Source organism: Condylostylus longicornis, unplaced genomic scaffold, assembly GCF_029603195.1.
Source record: "Condylostylus longicornis isolate FDR11 unplaced genomic scaffold, ASM2960319v2 ptg000075l, whole genome shotgun sequence".
Classification (NCBI taxonomy): domain Eukaryota; kingdom Metazoa; phylum Arthropoda; class Insecta; order Diptera; family Dolichopodidae; genus Condylostylus; species Condylostylus longicornis.
Window position 1 is genome coordinate 921,544 of NW_026578043.1, and position 22,320 is coordinate 943,863.

The 22,320-nt window shown below is 24.9% G+C and overlaps 1 protein-coding gene across 1 annotated transcript in view; it reads right to left on the reverse strand.

Moving 5' to 3' along the window:
• LOC129612601 (putative uncharacterized protein DDB_G0282133) overlaps window positions 1-22,320 on the reverse strand; it is a 207,478-nt gene that overhangs the window by 104,273 nt on the left and 80,885 nt on the right. Inside the window, exons 5-6 of the mRNA XM_055526290.1 lie at window positions 17,224-17,363; window positions 13,012-13,141 (exon numbers count right to left, since the gene is read on the reverse strand). Of these exons, the coding sequence (XP_055382265.1) occupies window positions 13,012-13,141; window positions 17,224-17,363 (270 nt within the window). The remainder of the gene's footprint in view (window positions 1-13,011; window positions 13,142-17,223; window positions 17,364-22,320) is intronic.

Sequence of the window (22,320 nt, forward strand, 5' to 3'; positions counted from 1 at the left end):
AAAAAATAAATTTTTAAATTTAAAAAAGACGAAATACTGCCATATTTTTAAAAAAAAATTACTTTTAATCCTTATCATTGCCAAAGATTTTTTTTTGTCTCTCATAGAACGAAGAACTTAATAACCAGCATAAAATTTTTTCGTTCAAGGTTATTTAAGAAGAGTTAACGAGGTGTTTCACAAAATTATTTATATTTGATATGTGTATGTATTACATTTATTAAATTTATTAGATTGTGTCATTTCAAGAAGATTTCATTGAAGATTAAAATAACATAGCAGACATATTATGCCATCATCATTACGATATTTTTTTTTCTTTTTTCTTTTTAAGAAAATTATACATAATATATCATAGGCAATATATATATATACTTATACACCTAATTCTTATGATCCTGTTCTTATCATCAACATTCTGAATATCTTGTGTGACATTTAAAATAACGCCTTCTGTCACATATTATCATAACAGTATTTTTATTTATATGAATTGCAGCATTTTACATTTCACCAAAAATCATTTCACTAAATACAAAAATATTCTTAAAAAAAATTTTACACATTTTTTTCTTCTTAGAATATAAAAAGAACAAAAAATAAATAAAAATTTTCGATAAAATTAGAAACTCAATGTGTTTCTCTCTTTCAAAAGTAAAAGTGAGTAAAAAAAAAAAAATGAGAATAAATAAAACAAAAAGTATGAGTAAAATCCACTTGTAATAAAAATAAAATTTTTTGTGACATTTTAAGCTATTTTAACACTCTTGTTAAAAATTAAAAATCTAGTTAACTCCATGTAATTTATTACTCTATACTATTTAAGAAACAAAATACAAAATTATATAAGAAGAAAATAAAAATTCATGCAAAAGTATAACATGAACAGTAAAGCGTTGAAATATGACAGCTTCTCATGTCAACAGAAATTCCCTTACGTATATTTTTTTTAATATACTTAGTTATATATACATCTACAATACACACAAATATGTACATACCTAAGTATATTAAAATTTATGTTGGTTTATAAAAAAAAAAATAGACTTTCAATTTCTACAGCAACAAAAGCAGAAATAATGTATACATACCTACAAAATCACAAATATTTAAAAAAAAAATCGAGTATAGAAAAAAATAACGGGTATATTTATATCATCACCCCAGAAAAGCAATATAACAGAACTCATCTTTCAACTAACGATTTTCCTTTTTTCTACAATTTTTATTTTTCTTTGAATTTTTTCATAACTGTTTTATGGGAGTTATGAAAGGATACAAAAATATAAAAAATGGCAAAAGAGAAAAAAATTAAAATAATAAGAGAAATTATATTTTTTGCAAAATTTAACTTTATTTTTTATTATTCTCACACTCGCTCTCTATTTCTCTTATATACTCTATCTTCCCCTCTATACTATTAAAATTTTATTTTATGATGTTATTACGGCGACATTGGCGGCAATAGCGACAGTATCGTATCGGCTCAATTTATAACCATATTCTATGACAAAAATGTTTTTTTTTTTTGTATTTTTATAAAATATAATAACAAAAAACGCAGCTACATATTATATATATACGCACACATAGTTGATTTACAAATAAAAATTGCATTAAAAACGATATTATACGTATATACGCATGTATGTTTATATGTGTTTGTATTCGATGAATAAATAGAGATGACATTTTACTATAAAAATTACATTAAATTTTATTTTTGAAAAATAAAAAAATAAAAATATAATCGGCTGTCTCTACAACTTCTCACCTACCCTACTTCGAGTCTAACTTTTTGCCAACATTCTTGAAAAATTAAAATTCTTTTTTTTCACCCCTTCTTTTTTTTTTTGTTTTCTTTTTCAAAATGGAGTCAACTAAAAATATCGCTTTATAGTAAACACGATGACAATATGTCAAAATTTGAAAGAACAACAGAATATGAAAAAAAAAATATTCAAAATAAAAATGGCTTCATATCTTTTAAATAAAACAACATTTATGGAGGCCATAACGGGATAGGGGCATAAGAATTCTTGCTAGTTAAAATACCAACATCAAAACTAAAAAAAAAAAGATGAAAATTGTGGAAAAAAGGCAATAAAGAAGCATTATTACTGTTATGAATGTTCACTTAGTGTCTGCTTCATAAAGAAAATAATATGAAAAATAAAAAAGCAAAGATTTTTTTTTTTGTTTTAAATTTTAAAATAGCAGTAAATATGCAAATAACATTTAATAATCCTGACATACTTGTGCTATTTAAAGAAAGTATTTAATTCTACGAATATTATATTATTGTTATTTTATTTAATTTATTTTTAAAAATTTATAAAACATTAAAAATAAAATGTTATGCGCGGATATGCAAAAACATTAACAAACTGGTTTTGTCACTGAAGAATTCCTCAAAAATTCCTCATTTGTATATATAGATTTTAGTCTCATATTTGCATAAGCTAATAAATGAATAGATGAAATTTTACCATTATAGCAAGGTTTCCGAAATCTATCATAAATTATATTTAATTATTAAGTATTCGGTCAAATTGAAAACTCAGATTAATTCTGAATTTTCATTTAACTCCCAAGAAACCGTTCTTCTATATCGGGAGGTAGATTTTTGAAATGACTCTAACTTCATTAATTTTTGAGAAAAAAAATATTATTCCCCTCTCTTGGTTGGCAAAATTTAATTGCAAAAATACGAAATGAAGAAGCTTTAAAATTCCTTAAGGTATTAATAGTACTTTATAATTAAAATAAATTAGACCAATCAGAATAATATGCATACAACCAAATGGAGAGAAGTTGCATTCCAAAGTATTAATTAAAATATTAAAATGCATTTGCGTTTAATTGTATACTTCCTAATTATAACTCTAATTAATATTAAGAGAATAAAAGATGTTTTTCATTAATTAATCAATACAAAAAAACATGACAATTACAAGAACGTTCAGTATGCTCTCTTGACGCGAGCTTATATGCATATGAACATATTATTAATTAAATAATGCTGGGTTCGAAATAGAGTTCATAACTTTGGAATAATTTTTCAATATGATGAAATACTATCTAAAATTAAATTAAATTTTAAATATATTTCTGACTATATATAATTCCAATTGATTGTTAAAAAAATTTCTGTTTTGAGCTTTAAACATTTTTGAGCTCATGTAAGAAACATTTTTTTTTCTACTAACACAATTTAGACAAAACAAAATTATTAAAGCACCATATAGTCATAAGTCATGACCTAAATAATATAATAATATTGTGTATGTTAAACATTATTGTATTGTACTTAACAAGGTTGCATTTGTATGTTTATATTTTTCCTGAATTGCAATGTTCTTATGTTGCAGTAAATTTCTTTTGTATCAAAAATGCTATTCTTTAAAATTTGTGTCAAAAAATTTATGACAGTTTTGATGAAGGAAGTATTCAACAAGGATATGAATTAATTTCTCTTAGTTAAGGGCATGCATAAAACGAACCCTATGCTCCTTTTTTCTTTTCTGTTTCTTTCTTTTCATGCACATATTTTGTATACATACACATATGTGACCTAATTTAATTCATATGGCAAAAAAAAAAATCTATTCCAAATATATTTTTAATCTATTTCTTTCCTATAGGTTCACATTTTATGTTAAGTTGTCAACAATATTGAGCTGCAAAAAAAAAAAAACAAAAACATAAATGGAAACTTGCTATAGAAATTGAATTTCTTTTATATTGTGTAGTAAACATTGATGCATTGCAAAAGTAAGGATTCACTGAATTAGAATTTTCTATAGCTATTTAAAACACTAGAGTAGAATTAAATTCAAGTAATTCTGATTTAAATTTATTATATCTATCCTTAGAAATTGGTTTCTTTTGAAAATTTTAACGTATCATTTGGAAGAAGATCATTAAATGCAAATTTAAGCAAAGCCATTTTGTATAAGGCACCATGAAAGTCAGAATATTTGCTGTAGCCTTCAGTTTTTTATGAAAGAAAATTTTTCTCGATAATAATCGTAAATTGCACTAAGTCGAAAATTATTGAAACAAATTTTCATTAAAAACAAAATGATAAAAATCTCTTTAAAAGCAAAATCTGCAAAAAAAAAACAAAAAGAAAACAGATTGTCCTTTGTTTTTAATTTTGCTCCCCATTGTTAAAATCACTGTTCCATGAAATGTAAAAGAAATTAATTTAATAATGAATTTATAATTGCTTAAGCTTTTATCTTTGAAGCGTACATAGAAAAGAATACCGCACATCTCAGCAAATTAAGATTTTTTGCGAAAAAAAATCAGTCTACTTTCACAATATTTTGGAGACATAAAAGAAAACAAAAAACAGAAAACCAAAAATTTAATTAACTTAATCGAAATATGAAATTAAGGATTTTTAAATAAAAAAAACTCGCTATGCTTGAAATAAACCCTGTTATGATACCAAAGATTTTTATGTCTTAATAAAAATTCATTTAATTCAATTAGCCGATTTTCTAAAAATTTTATCTCGATTGATTAATGTACGAATAACACATGAATTTAGTAATCTAAGATAGATATGTGTCCGTTTAACACTTTACTTATCATTTCAGAGCCATTAAGCGTACTAGTTTAGTAATAGGACTGAAATTCGAGTTCTTCGAAACAACTACACATAAGAAGCTGTTTCAACAAATTTTTTTGAAAGCACATGAAATGCAGAAATTGCAAGAACATCAGCCCCCAATAGAGCATCTGTACTCTAACTCTAAATTTTTTCTGTTAATAATTTTAATGTGAAAGAGTCAAAATTTTCGCTTAATATTTTTTGATAAAATAATACTTAGTTATAGATAACTGAATTAGTAAAAAATTTGCATATTTTTAGGGTGTCTATAATTTTAACAATATGTTTGCTACATTTTCGTAATGTAAAAATAAAATGCTTGTAATAGGGCGATTTAACATTTCATTTTTCTATGACACAATTTTACAAAAACTCAATTTTATAATTTTAACAGCTATGAATGGGACGGGACGATTATTTAAATACTTTTTCATTGCACTTTCTCAAAACCTCCATTAATTTTTTTTTAACTTTTTCATATACATAAGTATTAAATTAAAAAATCATTTTTTCTGCATTCGAATTTTATAATTTTCATATATGTATCAAGTTTTAAAAGTAAATGTATTTGTTACTGACAGGGCCGTTAATAAACCACTTTTAGCGAGGTGTCGAATTAGTTTGTCAATCCTTTCAGTACTCGTGTATCTCAAATTCGACTGAATCGATTTCTACCAAAATTTATATTTGAATTTATTTTAGAAATTTTATGAATTATTCAAATTTTACTGTACGTCAGGCCTCAATAAATGATTCTCAGGCCGGTTTTACCCTTTAAAATATTTTTCAAACTATTTTCAGAGAAATCAAGTTCCAACAACCGATCACGAGTCATACTTATATTTTTGTCTAAAATTAAAGAAATAATCGAGTTTCTTGCAGTTTTTTATTTCGATTATAATTATTTCAGACCTCAAAAACTCTGAAGACTGATTTTAAACATTAAGATGACATACGCCAACTATAAAAGGCTACGAAAGATTTTAAATAACTGTTTAATATACACTTTCAGTCTCAGATTCAACATTTTCGTTCAACAAATTTGTACCTCAATTAATTGCAATTCCAAAATATTATTCAGAAAATATAATATATTGCTGGAGGTCATGAGCTGATCGCATCAAAATATTTTTGCTAAATATTCTTTTGAAACGATTTTAAATCCCTATATGCATATAATTATGTAATCATGGAAATCGTTTTATAAAAAAAAAAATATAATAATTTTTAATAACAAAAAATTATGAAAATTTATGGAAAGCTATAAATTTTCTGTATAAGATTATTACAAGCTAGCAAACAAAATAAAATCAATTTATTATGAATTCAGAAAAATAAAAATTAAAAAAAAAAATATCAAAATAAAATTATCAATATTATACGCGATACGACGATGAGACATTAAAAATTGTCTCAAAAAAAAAAAAATGTCAATCAAGATTATCAAATTTCTTCTCACTCCGCAATATCGATAAAATATTGAAAACAATTTTTCATTTTACTTTTCCATACTCCCGCTCGGTGTTATTTAGATTTTTCTTCAAAAAAAAATTTTTTTTATTAAAATTTCTCTTTAACGCAAAAAAAAAAGAAAAATTAATATTTTTAATGAAAAATTTCAAAATGTTAAAGAAAATGTTATAAATTGTTATGAAAAACGAATAGACTCATTTAATAGTGCAATATTTGTAACAATATTTAAAATTTTATACAAAATTGTTATAATTTTGTCGATTGTAATGTGGTGACATAGTTAGAGATAATCTCAGAGAAATTGGATTTTTTTTTTTGCACTTTTAACCATAAAGATTAAGATTTGGGATTTCTCAAATCAAATAATGTACTACTACATATTTAAATAAATTTCAACAGAATGATTTTAAATTAAAACTTTAAAATTTCTTTTACGTCTTATTTGAAACCAATTTGATTTTTTCTATAATTTGCTTCAATGTATAAGGTTTTTCTACGAACAATTTGGGAAAAATCATTAATTTAATGCTAGTGAAATTGCATAAGCTAAATAAATTCAATCAAAAATAAAGTGTAACCTGTAATAACGATTTTTCCTAGAAATCTTCCGGTTTACAACCGAATCAACTGGGAAACAGAGCATCGCACAAAAAAGGCTTATAAGGGGTAATTTGGAGACTCACAATCTTTCAAATTATCAATAAAAAAAAATAGGGGGTTATTTAAATAAGGGTAAATTTTTTTAGTAATTGGCTACTTTGTGAAAAATTTTTTTTTTTTTTTTACTTCCGCAAGAACTTTTTAAGTAAAGCCTCAAAATATACAATGTTTTTTTTTAAATATAGAGTTATTTTTCAGCTTTCTATTACACTTTAATCAAAACAAAAAATTTCAACTGGGATTTTGTGAGTTAAATATTCATTTTTGACCCCCCAATTTTTCGACTAATTTAAAAATAGTCTAAAATCTATAATACAAAGATTTATTTTTGAAAAAATTATAGAATATAGCTATAAGAATATGAAGTTTAGTGTCTTATTAAAAATAAATTTTAATATTATTTTTTATCTCGGAAATAATGAACAATTTTACTTAGAAATTTTTTCTATTAAATAATTTCTCGCATGCTGGCCCCATTTTAGGGGAAGAACTTAACATAAAAGTTTAAAATATTGTAGAAAAGAGCATATTACTCTTTTCTACAATATTTTAAACTTTTGCTTTTGTTCTTGCAAAAATTTTTGATTTTAAATAATTCACTCGATTTTTAAGATTTTTCTAATTTAAATCCTTAAATTAGACATCATTTGTATTAAAAAATTAAATAATCAATAAAAAAATCAATAAGTTAAACAAAATATCTTTTTTTAATTTTATAAATTTAATTATTTAATTAATATAAGTGCAAAAAAAAAATTTTACAATTCACATTTTCATTTTAAGAGCATAAAACAAAATTTTTATTGAATAACTAAAAAAAAATAACAACATAATTGCAAGAATAGCTTCATATACATACACGAGTACATACATTAAAAACAACTATATATTATATACATAATATTATACAATATGGTACGTACGTCGCTTTTAATAATTGAAAAAAGAAAATTAATAAAAAGTGAAACAAAAATTAAAAAAAAAAAGAAAAGCTATTGGAAGGAGAAAGGAAAAATTAAATAAAAAAAAAGTTGAAAAATTATTTGAGAAAATAAAAATTAACTTCACATAATTATTACCATTACAGATATTTTCCGTAAAAGATAATTAAAAAATAAAAAAAATTATGAAAATATGAAAATTTTCCATTTTCCTCATCAAAGAGTCGAAAATATAAAAATTATCAGCTAAAATGAAAATAAAACGAGGAAGTATGCATAAAAGAAATACATACATATACATATTATAATATACACACTTATAAACATATTTAGAAAATATGTTCGTATTATATTATATCAACACGTAGCCATGTACACGGTGTATTTCAATGTATTCTTGAATATCTGCACCTACAGATGGATGAAATACTTAAAAACAGTGTTGTCCTCACAAAAATAAAAATTACATTAATGGCTTTTAGTTTGTTCTACACGATTGAAGATGTAATTCAAATCATTGACAAGATTCATATATGCGCAGACTAACAAAGTTTTAACTTCGACTCATATTTATAATGGTACCCAATGCCTTTACACTGACAATATATTTCAAATGCAATAAATTAGAAAATAAAAGGTAAACTTTTTATTTTTAAAGTCACTTTGAAGCGAATGTAATGTTTTTCAAATAACGCTTTTTGGATATGTGTATCTGGATCTTCAGCCGTTAAAACGTAAGTTTATAATTGTTTAATGGGTTAGATCTTTATAAAATCATTAGTATTTCGAAAATATTACGTTATTTATAGAAGCTGTTAAAATTGCTTAACAATAAACAATGCCTTACATTTAAACCAGATACCATAATTTTGAAAATATTTATTCAAAATTTTAGTCTTCTAAAAATACCGATAAATTTCGAAAACATCCCTGTAAGGTAAAACCAGAATTGCGAAAACTTGGTCTCAGCACTGATAATATTTAAAGATATCATACAAAAGTAGCTATATATGCATATGTAGATGTATATACTCACGTACTTTACATTATTATCATAAAGAAAATATGTTTTTAATGAAAAACAGAACACCAAATAATAAAAGTGAAAAAAGGGAAAGAGATTGAGAGAGAGAGAGAGTAAAACAGAAAAAAATAATAAGAAAAAAAACCACACCTCATTATTTAATTGCATGGTAGTCACCTGCTTTGATGAGTTCTACAAACTTTCATAAAAACGTATACAAATATTATTATCATATTGTTATATATAATGTTATGCCATTGCCATGCCAAAGCAACAATAATAATTATATTTTTGTATGATATGAACATAATACAACCGTTTGTATTATTATATTTGAATAAGCTGTATGAATGTATATAATATGTACGTATATTATAATACTATATATACGTAATTATGAACATAAATTGAAAATTTTTGCATTTTTATACACATAATATGTAGGTATATATTATTATGTAAGTATATTGCATATAATATAAGTTGAGTGGGTATTATATGATAAGCATCCAATAATAATAAAACTGAAATGCTAGACAGTCAGTCAACTAACCATCCAGACGATATTGTATTGCCTTCAGGAAAAAAACAATTCAAATTTTTATTCATGATAATATTCCATAAGAGCCTGACAAACTATTTTTATATAAGCACATAATACTCGTAAATATCATATGTACAATGCATTTTTGTATATATCTACATACAATTGCATATTCTCAATATACATATCAGATAATAATTTGTAGATAGATAAGTAGACATATACTTTTATATATAACATTATTTATAGATAATGAATATATTTTCAATATTCAATGGTTATGTTAAAAAATCTTAACTCAAAAAACTTTGCAAAAAAAATTAATTCACAATAATAATTTATACATATGTATCTAGGTATGTATGCATATGTATGGATGTAATTATATTTATTAAGTATTTAAAAAGTTTTTTTTTTTTGTTAAATTCAGGTAGGTACATTAAATGAAATAAAATTTAATGTGACTTGTACAATATTCATAAGGTACATATGAATGCGGGTTACATGTGCCTTAAGGTCGATAACCATATGCTTTGAATGCGCTCTTACGTTTCTACCCAATTTCCTGGGTGGAGCTGGATGCTGGCATGCAGACCTAATCTTCCACAGCCATATTCTGAAGTCAATGCTTCCAAGATTGTCTGAGATACTAAAGCTATTAAGATATTATTCAGGTTGGAGCTCCACAAGAAGTTTTGGGTTGAGTTTATACCCTGAGAGAAATGTTAATATAGTTAGCTGTATTCACAAATTGTTCCCAAGACAGGAACGGCGTCGTTTATGGTGTTTATTCCAATAAGCAAAGTGTAGCCGTTTGATGTCCTTTGCCCAACAGTCCCAGTGTATTCAAGATTCGCCATGATTGTATGGTGAAAAATCCGAACGAATTAACTGGCCAAAATAGGGACGGTCATGAATAGCTCAGCAACAAAGCAAGTTTTGGTCCCCATTAAAATCACTATTTAACACCATCATTTAACACTACTATATTTAACTATTTGCTATAATTTGCTGAAAGTATTTCGAAAAGTTTAATGATATACGAGATGAAGGAGATACGTCATAAATATGATCGAAATGAAGCGGAAGCAATTCTTGCAATAACTAATACCCATAAATTGATATATAATTTCCATCAAATCAAATCTTCTTGACCTATTGTTTCAATTAAGAATTCATATAAATTCGAAGTTATAGTATTCTCTTTATTGATCATTAATGTTTCCTTTAAATGAAATTATAACTCAATTTTAAACTCAATTTACATATTATATTTTTGAAATCGTCATAACCATAACCACGACCACCAACATATATACAGTTTTCCTTTAGAACATCATTATTATTTTTTTAAAAAACCATTTTTATAAATATTTTTCAAATAAAAAATAAACATTTGAATGCAAATGACATTTTAGAGAATCGTTAAAAAAAAGGGACTGACACTTAAATAATTTTTTCATTTTATTATTTCTTTTTTTCTGTTTTTTATTTAATATTATGTACATATAATATGTAAATACATATTTTCCAGATACTCTTACCTGTCTATACCTCAAACAAACCTGATTATTTACCTACCTTCATTTTGAAATTATTGTCTATATATTGGGTATTTTGTTAAAGTAAAATCCGATTACAAGTTTATACCCATATTACTTATATTTTATATTACCAATAGTCAAACAAACCAAAAATATGTACATATTATATTATTTGTATGTATGTACACAATAATAACCATACAAATATAATTATAATATATACATAATATTTACATTTTCATATCTATGATGTGAAGAAAACAAGAAAAAAGAAAAGAGACAGAAAATATTTATTTGTAACGTTTCTTGTCTCTTTCTAAAATTTTCCCTTTATTTTTTTTTGCAAAAATAATTTCTTAAGTTCCCGCACCCACTAACAAACATCTTTATATAAAAGGGCGAAAATTTTGTAGAAATGGAAACAGATTTTTTTGTTTCTTTTTTTTTTTTTTTTTATTTGAAACGGAAATTCAAATGAACATTTCCTAAATAGACTCTAGAGGGTTATACAAGAAAATTTTACGTTCCAACAACCTCTAATCTTTACCAAAACCCTTGAAAAAATAATTTCGAATTTAAAATGCTTATGTAAAAGGTCCTCTGTAGAAAAGTTTTTTTTTAAAACTTTTTTTTTTGTTCTTTTGATTTTTGTTTTTTAGTACTTTTTGAATTTTTGTTGTTGTATTTTTTTTTTTTGTTATTGTCAAATTTTAGAATGTATAATTTCGTATTTTGTGTACAAACATTTTATTGTCATGCATGTATTCATGCAATTAGATATAAGATTCATGCACAGAGTGTTACCAATACTCATTGGAAATAAAAAATTATTGTAATACTCGTATTGTTATAATAATGTTATACGAGTACATATTATACATACTGTAATAATTTGTATAGTTATACACTATTAGTGAGATTAAAGGTAAAAATTTGTGTAAATAATGCAAAACTAAGTTTAACGACAATTGCATAACAACAAGGCCATTGCAACAAGGACATTGCATAAAATTTTTCCAAATATGTGCAGGAATGTATTTCTTAAAAAGTAAATAATACAAACCGATGTCAAACCGAAATTTAGTAGAAATTTTAATAGTTTCTTTTAAATTACATTTCAGTGTGAGGCCAACTAATTTTCAATCAAAGTTGCTATAAACTCTTTAGCGCTATTTTAAAGTTGAAGCAAAATAATTTTTGGGTTGACCGCAAATAAATTACATTATTTTTTAAAAACAGCGTTAATAGAGTCCAGCGTTAAATATTTCGAATAAAGCTAAAGATTTTTGGATTCTCAATAGACGATGTGTAACACCTTGCTCGTTAAAATGTTATACTGCATAACAATATATTGGTAAAATTCTTAATAACCGGAAGGATTCTTTTTTTTTTTTTGTTTTGTTTTTCTATATTATACATGTAGATTTTTATATCCGGCATGAAAGAATGGGTACAATTTACTTTACGAACCAATATATATATATTTTTATATGTATGTAAAAAATTTTAAGGTCTGCCCTCAATAAAATATAATTTCACACTTAACATGCCCTTAACATGTATTTACATATATACGCACACTTGTGTGTTATTTATATGTTACGTATGTACAAAACATACATGTTAAATTTATATTTATTATAGTAATAGTGTATTATTATTCAGAAAATAGAAGGAATTTAAGGTATACTCACATATACATATATGTAGATATGTATACATATTAACAAAATGTATCTATAAATTTAAAATATCAATAAAATAAAAAGAAAGGGTATTTAAGCCTTTCGGCAATAATTTTGGAAAATGATGAAAAATTGAAGAAATTTTTTAAATATTTTATTCAAATTTCATTATAAAAAAGAAAAATATTTTTCTCCATATTTTTAAAAAATTATATGTGTATATAAAATATAGGAGGAAATATTTAAAAATGGACATTTTATAAAAATGTATGTATACAGAATTGTAAACAAACAATAAGAAGTTATTTTGGTATTTTTTTTTTCTAAAGAAAAACATGGTACAAAATTTTAAATAATATTAATGAAAAAGGAATTCAAAAGAATATTTTTGAATTTACAAAAAATCTTTTATCTTGTAGGTGTATTTTATGCATATTTAATATTAAAACAGACATTGTCATGTGAGTATATTCACAGTATATTTAATGTGATATGAGAATAAAATTAAAATATACTTACATCTGACACTTAGATAATAACCAATACTTGAATATTGAAAATTCAAATGCCTTGAAGTGCACTTATACCAACCGGAATGTTCTCTTCTTATTGATGTAAAATTAAGAAAACCATCACCAGATTGTGGTACCTGTAAAGGAGGAAAATGAAAAAAAAAATTAATATTCAATTAAAAAAATAAAAAATATTTTTTTTTTTAAATTAAAAATAAAAATATTTAAAAATTATTGGTGAATACCAAATTATTGATTATTTATATTGAATTAAAATCTTGTCCATAGCTTTAAGCTCTAAAGAATTTTATTTCGAGAATTTCGATTTGTATTTAATATTCAAGCAATAATGACGTCACAATTACATTAAATTATTAAATATAAAATTTTATTAAATGAATATTTAAGAAAAAAAAAATATAGGTGTTTATAAGGGCTTCATTACATTAATGATGAAAAACTTTTACAAGAAAATTTATTTTTAGATCAAAGTGAAAATTAAATGTATTTTCAGAAGTGAGATTTATGAAAAATAAATTTTGTTTTTAATACTCAAATAATTTTAATCATATATACATATATATACATATATATAATATAAGGAAGTATTCCAAATCAAAGTAGGTGTCAATGATTGTGTTATATTATGATACAAGGATACAAATAGTAAGAGAAGTGGTTCTATTTTAATGTAATAAAAATGTTGATTAAATTTTTGAAGAACGTTCACATTTTAATGAAATCATTATAGATGAAAAATATACTATGTGTAATAAATGTGACTTAATGAAAAATAAAATTAAGGAGCACAACTTCAAAGAAATTTTTTATATTAGAATGAATTTTAACAGAATGATCCAAAGTATACTATTTTTAACATCATTGTAGAAGATTAACCGAAGAATCTCTAAATTTTACTGGATTTTTTGTTGCTAATTTATTTTGTAATTCAAAGCTACATACATAATATTTATATTAGTACATATTATTTAATTTACATTACCAAATTATACGGAATAATTACAATTCAAAAAAAAAATACAGGTTTACTCAACTCTGTTATACCCATGCTAACTATGTGCTGAATAGTCTCCGAAATATGGCCAAATAACTTTTGAAGTTCCCAAAAGTTATATAGAAAACCAGTTCCTTGATTTGTAAAAATTTAGTGAGCTAAGCTCAATGAGTTTTTGAGTTATCGTTAAGACGTCCGTCTAGACGTAGATAGGCGGACAGACATGGTTTAATCGACTCATAATTCGATGCTGATCAAAAACATACACTTATGACTGTATCTCAGACCACTATATCTTAACGTTACAAACGGTAGGGCAAATTTATTATAACCTTTGAACACACGTTCGTACGGGTACAAATTGTATGGGTGTAGCAAGTTTCCAAAACTAATGCAATATTCTACATTCTAGAAACTAGAACATCAAATATTTTAAAGGTATAGTTATATATTCTGAATTTTAGCTTTTGAAATTTAGAACGATTACGAAATTTTATTTTTCTAAAAAAAACTTCGATCAATATAAAATTTTATTAGTAATTTAGAAATGAAATATTATTTGGTACAAATAAGAAATTAATAATCTGCTATTTCATTTGGGTGAAAAGTCGTAATAATAGTAAGCACAATACATTGCAAAATATATAGTCAAAACTGCGCTCTATTAATGTACATAAAGAAATGTTGCGATCTTATTTAGTTGATAAGCATTTTGAAATTGTAATGAGGACAATTTAACTGGAGCAAATCATCTGTACTGCTTTGTTTTTTACACAATATTACCAAAAATAATATATTGGACATATGTTTATCTCGTTTTGTTGTTTTGCTTCATTGGTTTTATGAACATCTTTAATAACATATTCCCAGTTTATTAAAAATTTTAAAAATAATTATTTACATTCTACTTATATGTATATAAACATTAATTTCATTAACAACCATAACATTGTTCAATCCTTTAATTTTATTAGAATAGATACATTGGAATTTATGTACCAAAAATAGGCGGCGTTTTCGATTACAATGCTAATCACATCATAGATATTGTACAACACATGATGCGTTTGAAACATGATGTCGCGTAAGTATGATGATAATTTAAAAAAATCAATAAATTCAACAGCAGTAAAGTTTTATAAAGTAGTTGCTTAATAAAGTACGCACGAAATAAATATTTTTTTTAGCTAAGCAAATTTAAAATTTATTTTAAGATACAAAAAAAAAAATATTTAACAACAAAATATTTTCTCGAGACACAACAATTTTTTTTTCTCTTTTAACTCAAAAAAAAAATTCTAAAGCTTTTAAAAAATAAATTTTGTTCTATTGAAAAATAAAAATTTTGAATTTAATTAAAAATTTTTAATAGAAAACTTTAATTTAAAAAGCGTATGTTTTAAGTAAAACTTCACTAAAAATAAATTTGAAATTTTAATTTTTTTTTTTGTTTTCAATTACTTTTGAATGCAACAACAAACAACAAGCTTAACATGCAACTTTAAAAGGAAATTTTTCAAAATTATAAACCGTTGTTGTTGTTTTTTTTTCGTATTCCTTTTAAATAAATTATTAATAAAGTAGCGTTTATGGATGCGTTAATATGCTATTCGCGAAAATACAAAATATTTTATCCGAAATTCAAAAGATGAAATGAGAAACTTTTTTTGTTTTTTTTTCTCTCTCTCTCTTAAATATTTTTTGCTTTCATGAATTCTTTATCAGAAACTATAATTTTATTTGAAATATATTTTGTATATTTTAATAATATTTTTCATTAAAAATTATTTACAATTATACAAAAATTTTATAAAATATAAAATGAAAAATAAAAGAGACTGAAATAAATTTTAGAAAAAAACGAGAAAAAATAGAGTTGACCTTGTCAACTCTGTGATACCCGTACGAATTTGTTATCCTATGTGCGAATAAATAAGCCATAACTAACTATGGGACAGACAATGACTTTAAGTTGCCGTATAACCGTATTAATTTATGCAAAAGTATTTCAGTACTATGGGTTTTTCAAAATACTGTGTGTGCAGCTACCAGAAAGAGCCAAGAAATTTTAACGAATTTTATCAAGCACATCGGTCCTACTAATATATTCGCTTGTGTAAAATATCAATATTACAGTTTTTATAGATTCTGAGATATAGCCAAATAACTTTTGAAGTTGTGTGGCAGGTACAAGAAGGAGCCAAGTAATTTCGATACCATAGCTTTTATAGTTTCTGAGATATAGACAAATAAATTTTGAAGTTGTATGGCAGCTACCCGAACTGGTACCCCGATCATGTCCAATTTAAATAGGGTTCTGGCACTTACTACAATAAATCGTTTGTGAAAATTTGATGAACTTAGTTCAATTACTTTTTGAGTTATCGTTGGGACGGACGAAAATTTGATAAGCTTAGCTGAATTAGTTTTTGAGTTATCATTGGGACCGGCGAACAGACGGACCGACATGTTCAAATCGAATGTAAGTTCGACATTGATAAAAAAACATACACTTACGTTTCAGACCATTATTTCTTAGCATTACAAACGGAAAGGTAAATCTAGTATGCCCTTCGAATATACGTTCGTGCGGGTATAAAAATGAGAATAAAATGCAAAAATCGTAAAAGTTTTTAAAAGTAAGTCGAAACTTAAAATATAATGAAAATTTTTTTAATTTTGATGGTTTGAATATGTATATGTGAAAAAATATTCAAATACAATATTTTTAGTTTTATTTTTGTTGTTTTATTAATTTTCATAAAAATCAAAAATAAAGTTATAAAATTTCAATATGAAATATTAGAAAAGTGATACAAGACCTTTCAGCGGGCATTAACCGCCAAATACACTAACTTAAAATTTTCTATATAAAATGGGTATTATTTTAAGTGGTTGATGTGAAAATTTGAAAAGTTTATAATTTATGTCGAAAATTTACATAATTATATTAATAGTCCAAAATATCAAAAGGACCACCTAAGAGAGTAACTAAAATATTGAAATTAGACAAACATTGGGGATTGAAATTAATAAAAACAATTTGTTTTGTATTAATTTATATGACTTTTGGACAATCTTAGTTGGTGATCAAAGCTACTGAATTCAATAGGAATCTTCGCAACATCCTTTATCACTATAAATTTGATATTTAATATCACGACGCAACCTAACACATAATATTTATATTTTTTTTTAACTTACCGGTGGATCACCATCATCCTTTTGCCATCTTGGTGTACTAGCCGGATTTGAATCGACATCACATTTTAAAGAAACTTCCATACCTTCACGTAATGGATAACCAAAACCTGGTGTCCTTGATATTGCAAATGATGGTGTATCTAAAATTAAAAAAAAAAAATATAGAAAATTATTTTATAATATAGAAAAATATTTTTCATTATTAATAATTAATAGAAATTTAATGAACATTATAGAATTTCTATATAAGAAACAAGAGCAAAAATATTATGAAAAAAATAAATTAAAAGCATTGCACATTTCATCATACTCTTCATTACTTCATCGAGAGAGCTCTGCGCTTTTTAAACGCTTTACAAATTTTAAACAAATAAAGTTACGAGCACAGAATGTTTTGTTCATACATGAAATATGCCAATAATAGTAGTATAATAATGAAAAATCATGAATAATCAGACAAATCTTAGTTTTTAGAAAAATATTTAGCAAATCCCAAAAATCCTCTTACCACATTTCGAAACCGTATATACCGCTTTATGATTTTCATTCATATTACCATTAACCCACCACAACCAATGCACATTATGCAAACAATTGAACAGGTACAAAAAAAAATTATGATTTTTATTAAATAATCTTAATAATTTTCATTTGATTTGATTTTTATTCATAATAATGTTAAAAAAAATTCGTTAGAACCTAAACCTAACTACTATAACCTTTTCTTTCAATATTGATATTGATTCACCTTTTTTAATATTGAACACTTTGATCATTATGGATGGTATGAAGGCGTAATTGTGGAAAAATAAAGATTTTGTTTTTTTTTCTTACTTTTATTATTTATGACAATTTTTTTTGCTTTTCATATTTGCGACATAAAAAAGGTGCGATTATTACCATGTTTTTAACCTTTATTCATCCAGACATAAATGACACTCGTTGTTTTCATGTTCTAATTTTTTTCTTCTTCTTACTATTTTTTTTTATACTAATATTAGATTTTCTTTTATTTTTTGTGTGTAAGCAAAATATTCTCATATAATAGAAAACAGAGACAGAGACATAACAGCGTTAGGTAAATCTACAAAAAAAAAAAAACAAAACAAAAAACAGAAAAAAAAGGAAGAAAACATAAAAAAATCCAGGTGAAAAGCCTTCATTTTCTTTAAGGTTTTTCTTCTTTTTTTGCTTATTTTTTCATTTTTTCTGTACCTTCTTACTTTCTTATAGCCTGAAATCTTATTACCGGAGTAAAATTGACAGATTATCCTTTAAAAGCTTTAGTATCAATTTAAGATGAGATGATTTTACTTTTTTTTTTCTTTTTTGCAAGTTTTTTGTTGTTTATAATTTTTTTTATTGCCTTGAGGCGAGAATTTTCACCTTTAGAAAAGAAATTTGTATTTTTGTGTCTCTTTTTTATGGAATCATCTACTTTTTTTTTCGTTTTGTAGCTTGCTTTTCTTTTTTTTTTTTGACTGCCAATAAAAAATACAGGAGACACCAACATTAAGTAAAAGCACCAGTTGAAACATTATTCTTTTTTCTGTTTTGAAAAAAATATTAAATATTTTTTCTTTATATTACAGGACACCCGCCCTGTACAGAAAACTAAAAATAAATATAAACGCAGATGATTCCAATGATTTGTAAAAAAGCACATTTTCTCAGTTAAACAAGCGAAGAACAATTAAAACGAGAAAAAAAATAGAGTTGACCTTGTCAACTCTGTGATACCCGTACGAATTTGTTATCCTATGCGAGACTAACTAATGTGCCATAACTAACTATGGGGCATACCATATTAATTTATGCAAAATTTCAGTACTATGTGTTATTCAAAATACTGGTTGTGCCAAACAACTATTGATGTTGTATGGCACCTACCAGAAAGAGCCAAGAAATTTTAGCGAATTTTATCAAGCACATCGGCCCTACTAATATATTCACTTGTGTGAAATCTCAATATCACAGCTTTTATAGTTTCTGAGATATAGTCAAATAACTTTTGAAGTTGTATGGCAGGTACAAGAAGGAGCCAAGTAATTTCAACGACTTTTATGAGACACATTGGCCCTACTAATATATTCGTTTGTGTGAAATTTCAATACCATAGCTTTAATAGTTTCTGAAATATAGTCAAATAACTTTTGAAGTTGTATGGCAGGTACCAGAAGGAGCCAAGTAATTTCAACGACTTTTACGAGACACATCGGCCCTACTAATATATTCACTTGTGTGAAATCTCAATATCACAGCTTTTATAGTTTCTGAGATGTAGCCAAATAACTTTTGAAGTTGTATGACAGGTACCAGAAGGAGCCAAGTAATTTCAACGACTTTTATGTGACACATTGGCCCTACTAATATATTCATTTGTGTGACATTTCAATATCACAGCTCTTATAGTTTCTGAGATATAGCCAAATAACTTTTGTAGTTGTATGGCAGGTACCAGAAGGAGCCAAGTAATTTCAACGACTTTTATGCGACACATTGGCCCTACTAATATATTCGTTTATGTGAAATTTCAATATCATAACTTTTATAGTTTCTGAGATATAGCCAAATAAATTTTGAAGTTGTATGGCAGCTACCCGAACCGGTACCCCGATCATGTCCAATTTAAATAGGGTTCTGGCACTTACTACAATAAATCATTTGTGAAAATTTGGTGGACTTAGCTAAATTAGTTTTTGAGTTATCGTTCGGACGGACGGACGGACGGACAGACAAAGCTAAATCAACTTAGAATTTGACGCTGATCAAAAACATACACTTGAGTCTATATCTAACACCGTTATTTCTTAGCGTTACAAACGGTAAGGCAAATTTAGTATACCCTTCGAACATACGTTCGTACGGGTATAATAAATATTCACAAAATGGTCGTAGTCGATGACTATAACTACAATTGAATTAAAATAAATAAATAAGGTTTTGATGTCAGCAATTTTTTTATAACTCTAGGGCTTTTTTAAAATTTTAGAAATGCCTACAGTTTCAAAAATATAAGGCGTCGAAAACCGAAATTTTCGTAATTTTCACAAACGAAAGCTCGGAAGAATTTGGAGAAGATAAAAAGTAATATTACTCAAATGAAATTGTTAATTAATGTTTAGCAGTGGCTTAAATCTCAGACTGTTACAGACCTTTTGTAATTGTGGCGATGCTTGCTTATGCCGTTTTCCAATATAACAAGAAACTCGCATTTTTTTGGCATACAAAGACATTTAAACAAATAAGAACATTTTGTTTATATTTTCATAAAAATGCGCTATAAGAAGAAAGAACTTATGGTACAAAAAAAAATACTCATAATGCCGTCTGGAGTAACCATTGTCACGTAAATTTTGCTGATAGGTTGGTATATTTTATTATTTTTTGTGTCTCTTGTTTATTTTTTTTAATGCAAGAAATGCAAATTTGAGATTAAGTTAATCTATACATAATATACTTATACATACATAATGTAATAACAATTTTACAATAATTTAATACGTACTAGGTCTATCGTCTATATTTTGATTTATTTATTAAGTTGGTATTCAATATAAGTGCGTGAAAGAAAACCTATTTAAATAATTCAAACAAGAGTAACAACAATTTGTTTAAAAAGAAATTTAGGGAAAAGATTTTTTGAAAATCTCGATGTGTAATATCGTAAAAATGTTTAAAAAATAAAATATTTTTGTACTAATTTAGGTTTTTTTTTACTTTAGAATACATAGTAAGTTAATTTTCTTTAAATTATTAAATATTAAAAAAATAAAAATTAGTTCGAAATTCATTAAATTAAACCAATAATAACAAAAAAAATAAAAAATTTGAAAAACTCAAATCATGTGTTTTTTTTTTGCTTAAACCTAAATTTCTAAAAAAAATTAACTCTAGCCTGGATATCAACCTGTTTCATATTCAAAGTCATTATTATTAATTCATTATTTATCAGAGCAATGGCCGAAGTTGAAGCACAATTTGCACATTTACACGAGAAGGAAGTTTTCTTACCGTCTTTCTTAGGACAAAAAGCAAATTTGGGACAAAAAAATTTTTATTTTTCTTTATAAGTTTACAATGAAAAAAAAAACTCAAATCTCTTACAAATTACTCACACTGAGATCTGGTAGATCCCAAAACGACTTTAAAGCTATAATTTCTTTTGGGTATTTCTGCGAAACACCGTTCAAATTCTTATAATACACTAATAACAAAAAATAAAATTTACATATACTTGTTTACACTAATTTTGAAAGAGAAATCAATGAATTAAATTCTATTGTGGTCTACCAGACTACCCAGACTATATATTGATTCCATACAAGTTTATTCGCGTTTATCTAAGTTTATAATAAGCATAGTATTATAGCCTCGCTTATACCGCTTATTATTTGTACGAATCGCCTTATGAGTTACATGAATTTTCTTAAATATTGGTTTTGTCTATAATCTAGTTGAATAAAACAAAATTCATTTTATAGTTAAATCAATTGTGCTGTCAAAAAATTTTATCTTAATGTAATTTTAGTAATTGAAGTACAAATATTTTTGCAGAAAATTAAAGATTTATGCATAAGAGTTTTTTTCTTTAAAAAGAAATTCAAATTTATTACGTGCCAATCGAGGAAAAAAATAATTGCGATACTTGAATGAAAATCTAAATTTCTTATTTTATTTATCCGAATCTTTGATTTTTAATAGGTTCTCTCAATTTTGATTCTATTTTGTTTTTGCAATTAAATTGTAATATTTTTTTGATCCCAAATTCCAAAATCATTTGAATAATGATAAATAATTTTTACATCAACATTTTTTTTCACTGAAAACCCTCCCATTCCCCATATGATACGTACGAAATTGTAAGCTTTATTATATTGTGTATTATATTGTATAAGTATATAATAGTATATATGTAATTTTTGAACAAATTTTAATATTATTCTAGAATTGGAATCCTATCAAATTTTCACACTTTTTTACAATTTTAACCATGAGAAGAAAGATTGACACGTTTTGATAAATAATTTATATATTGATAAGAAAAACAAAAACAATACAAATATTTTACAAACATATTATTATATACATGTGAAG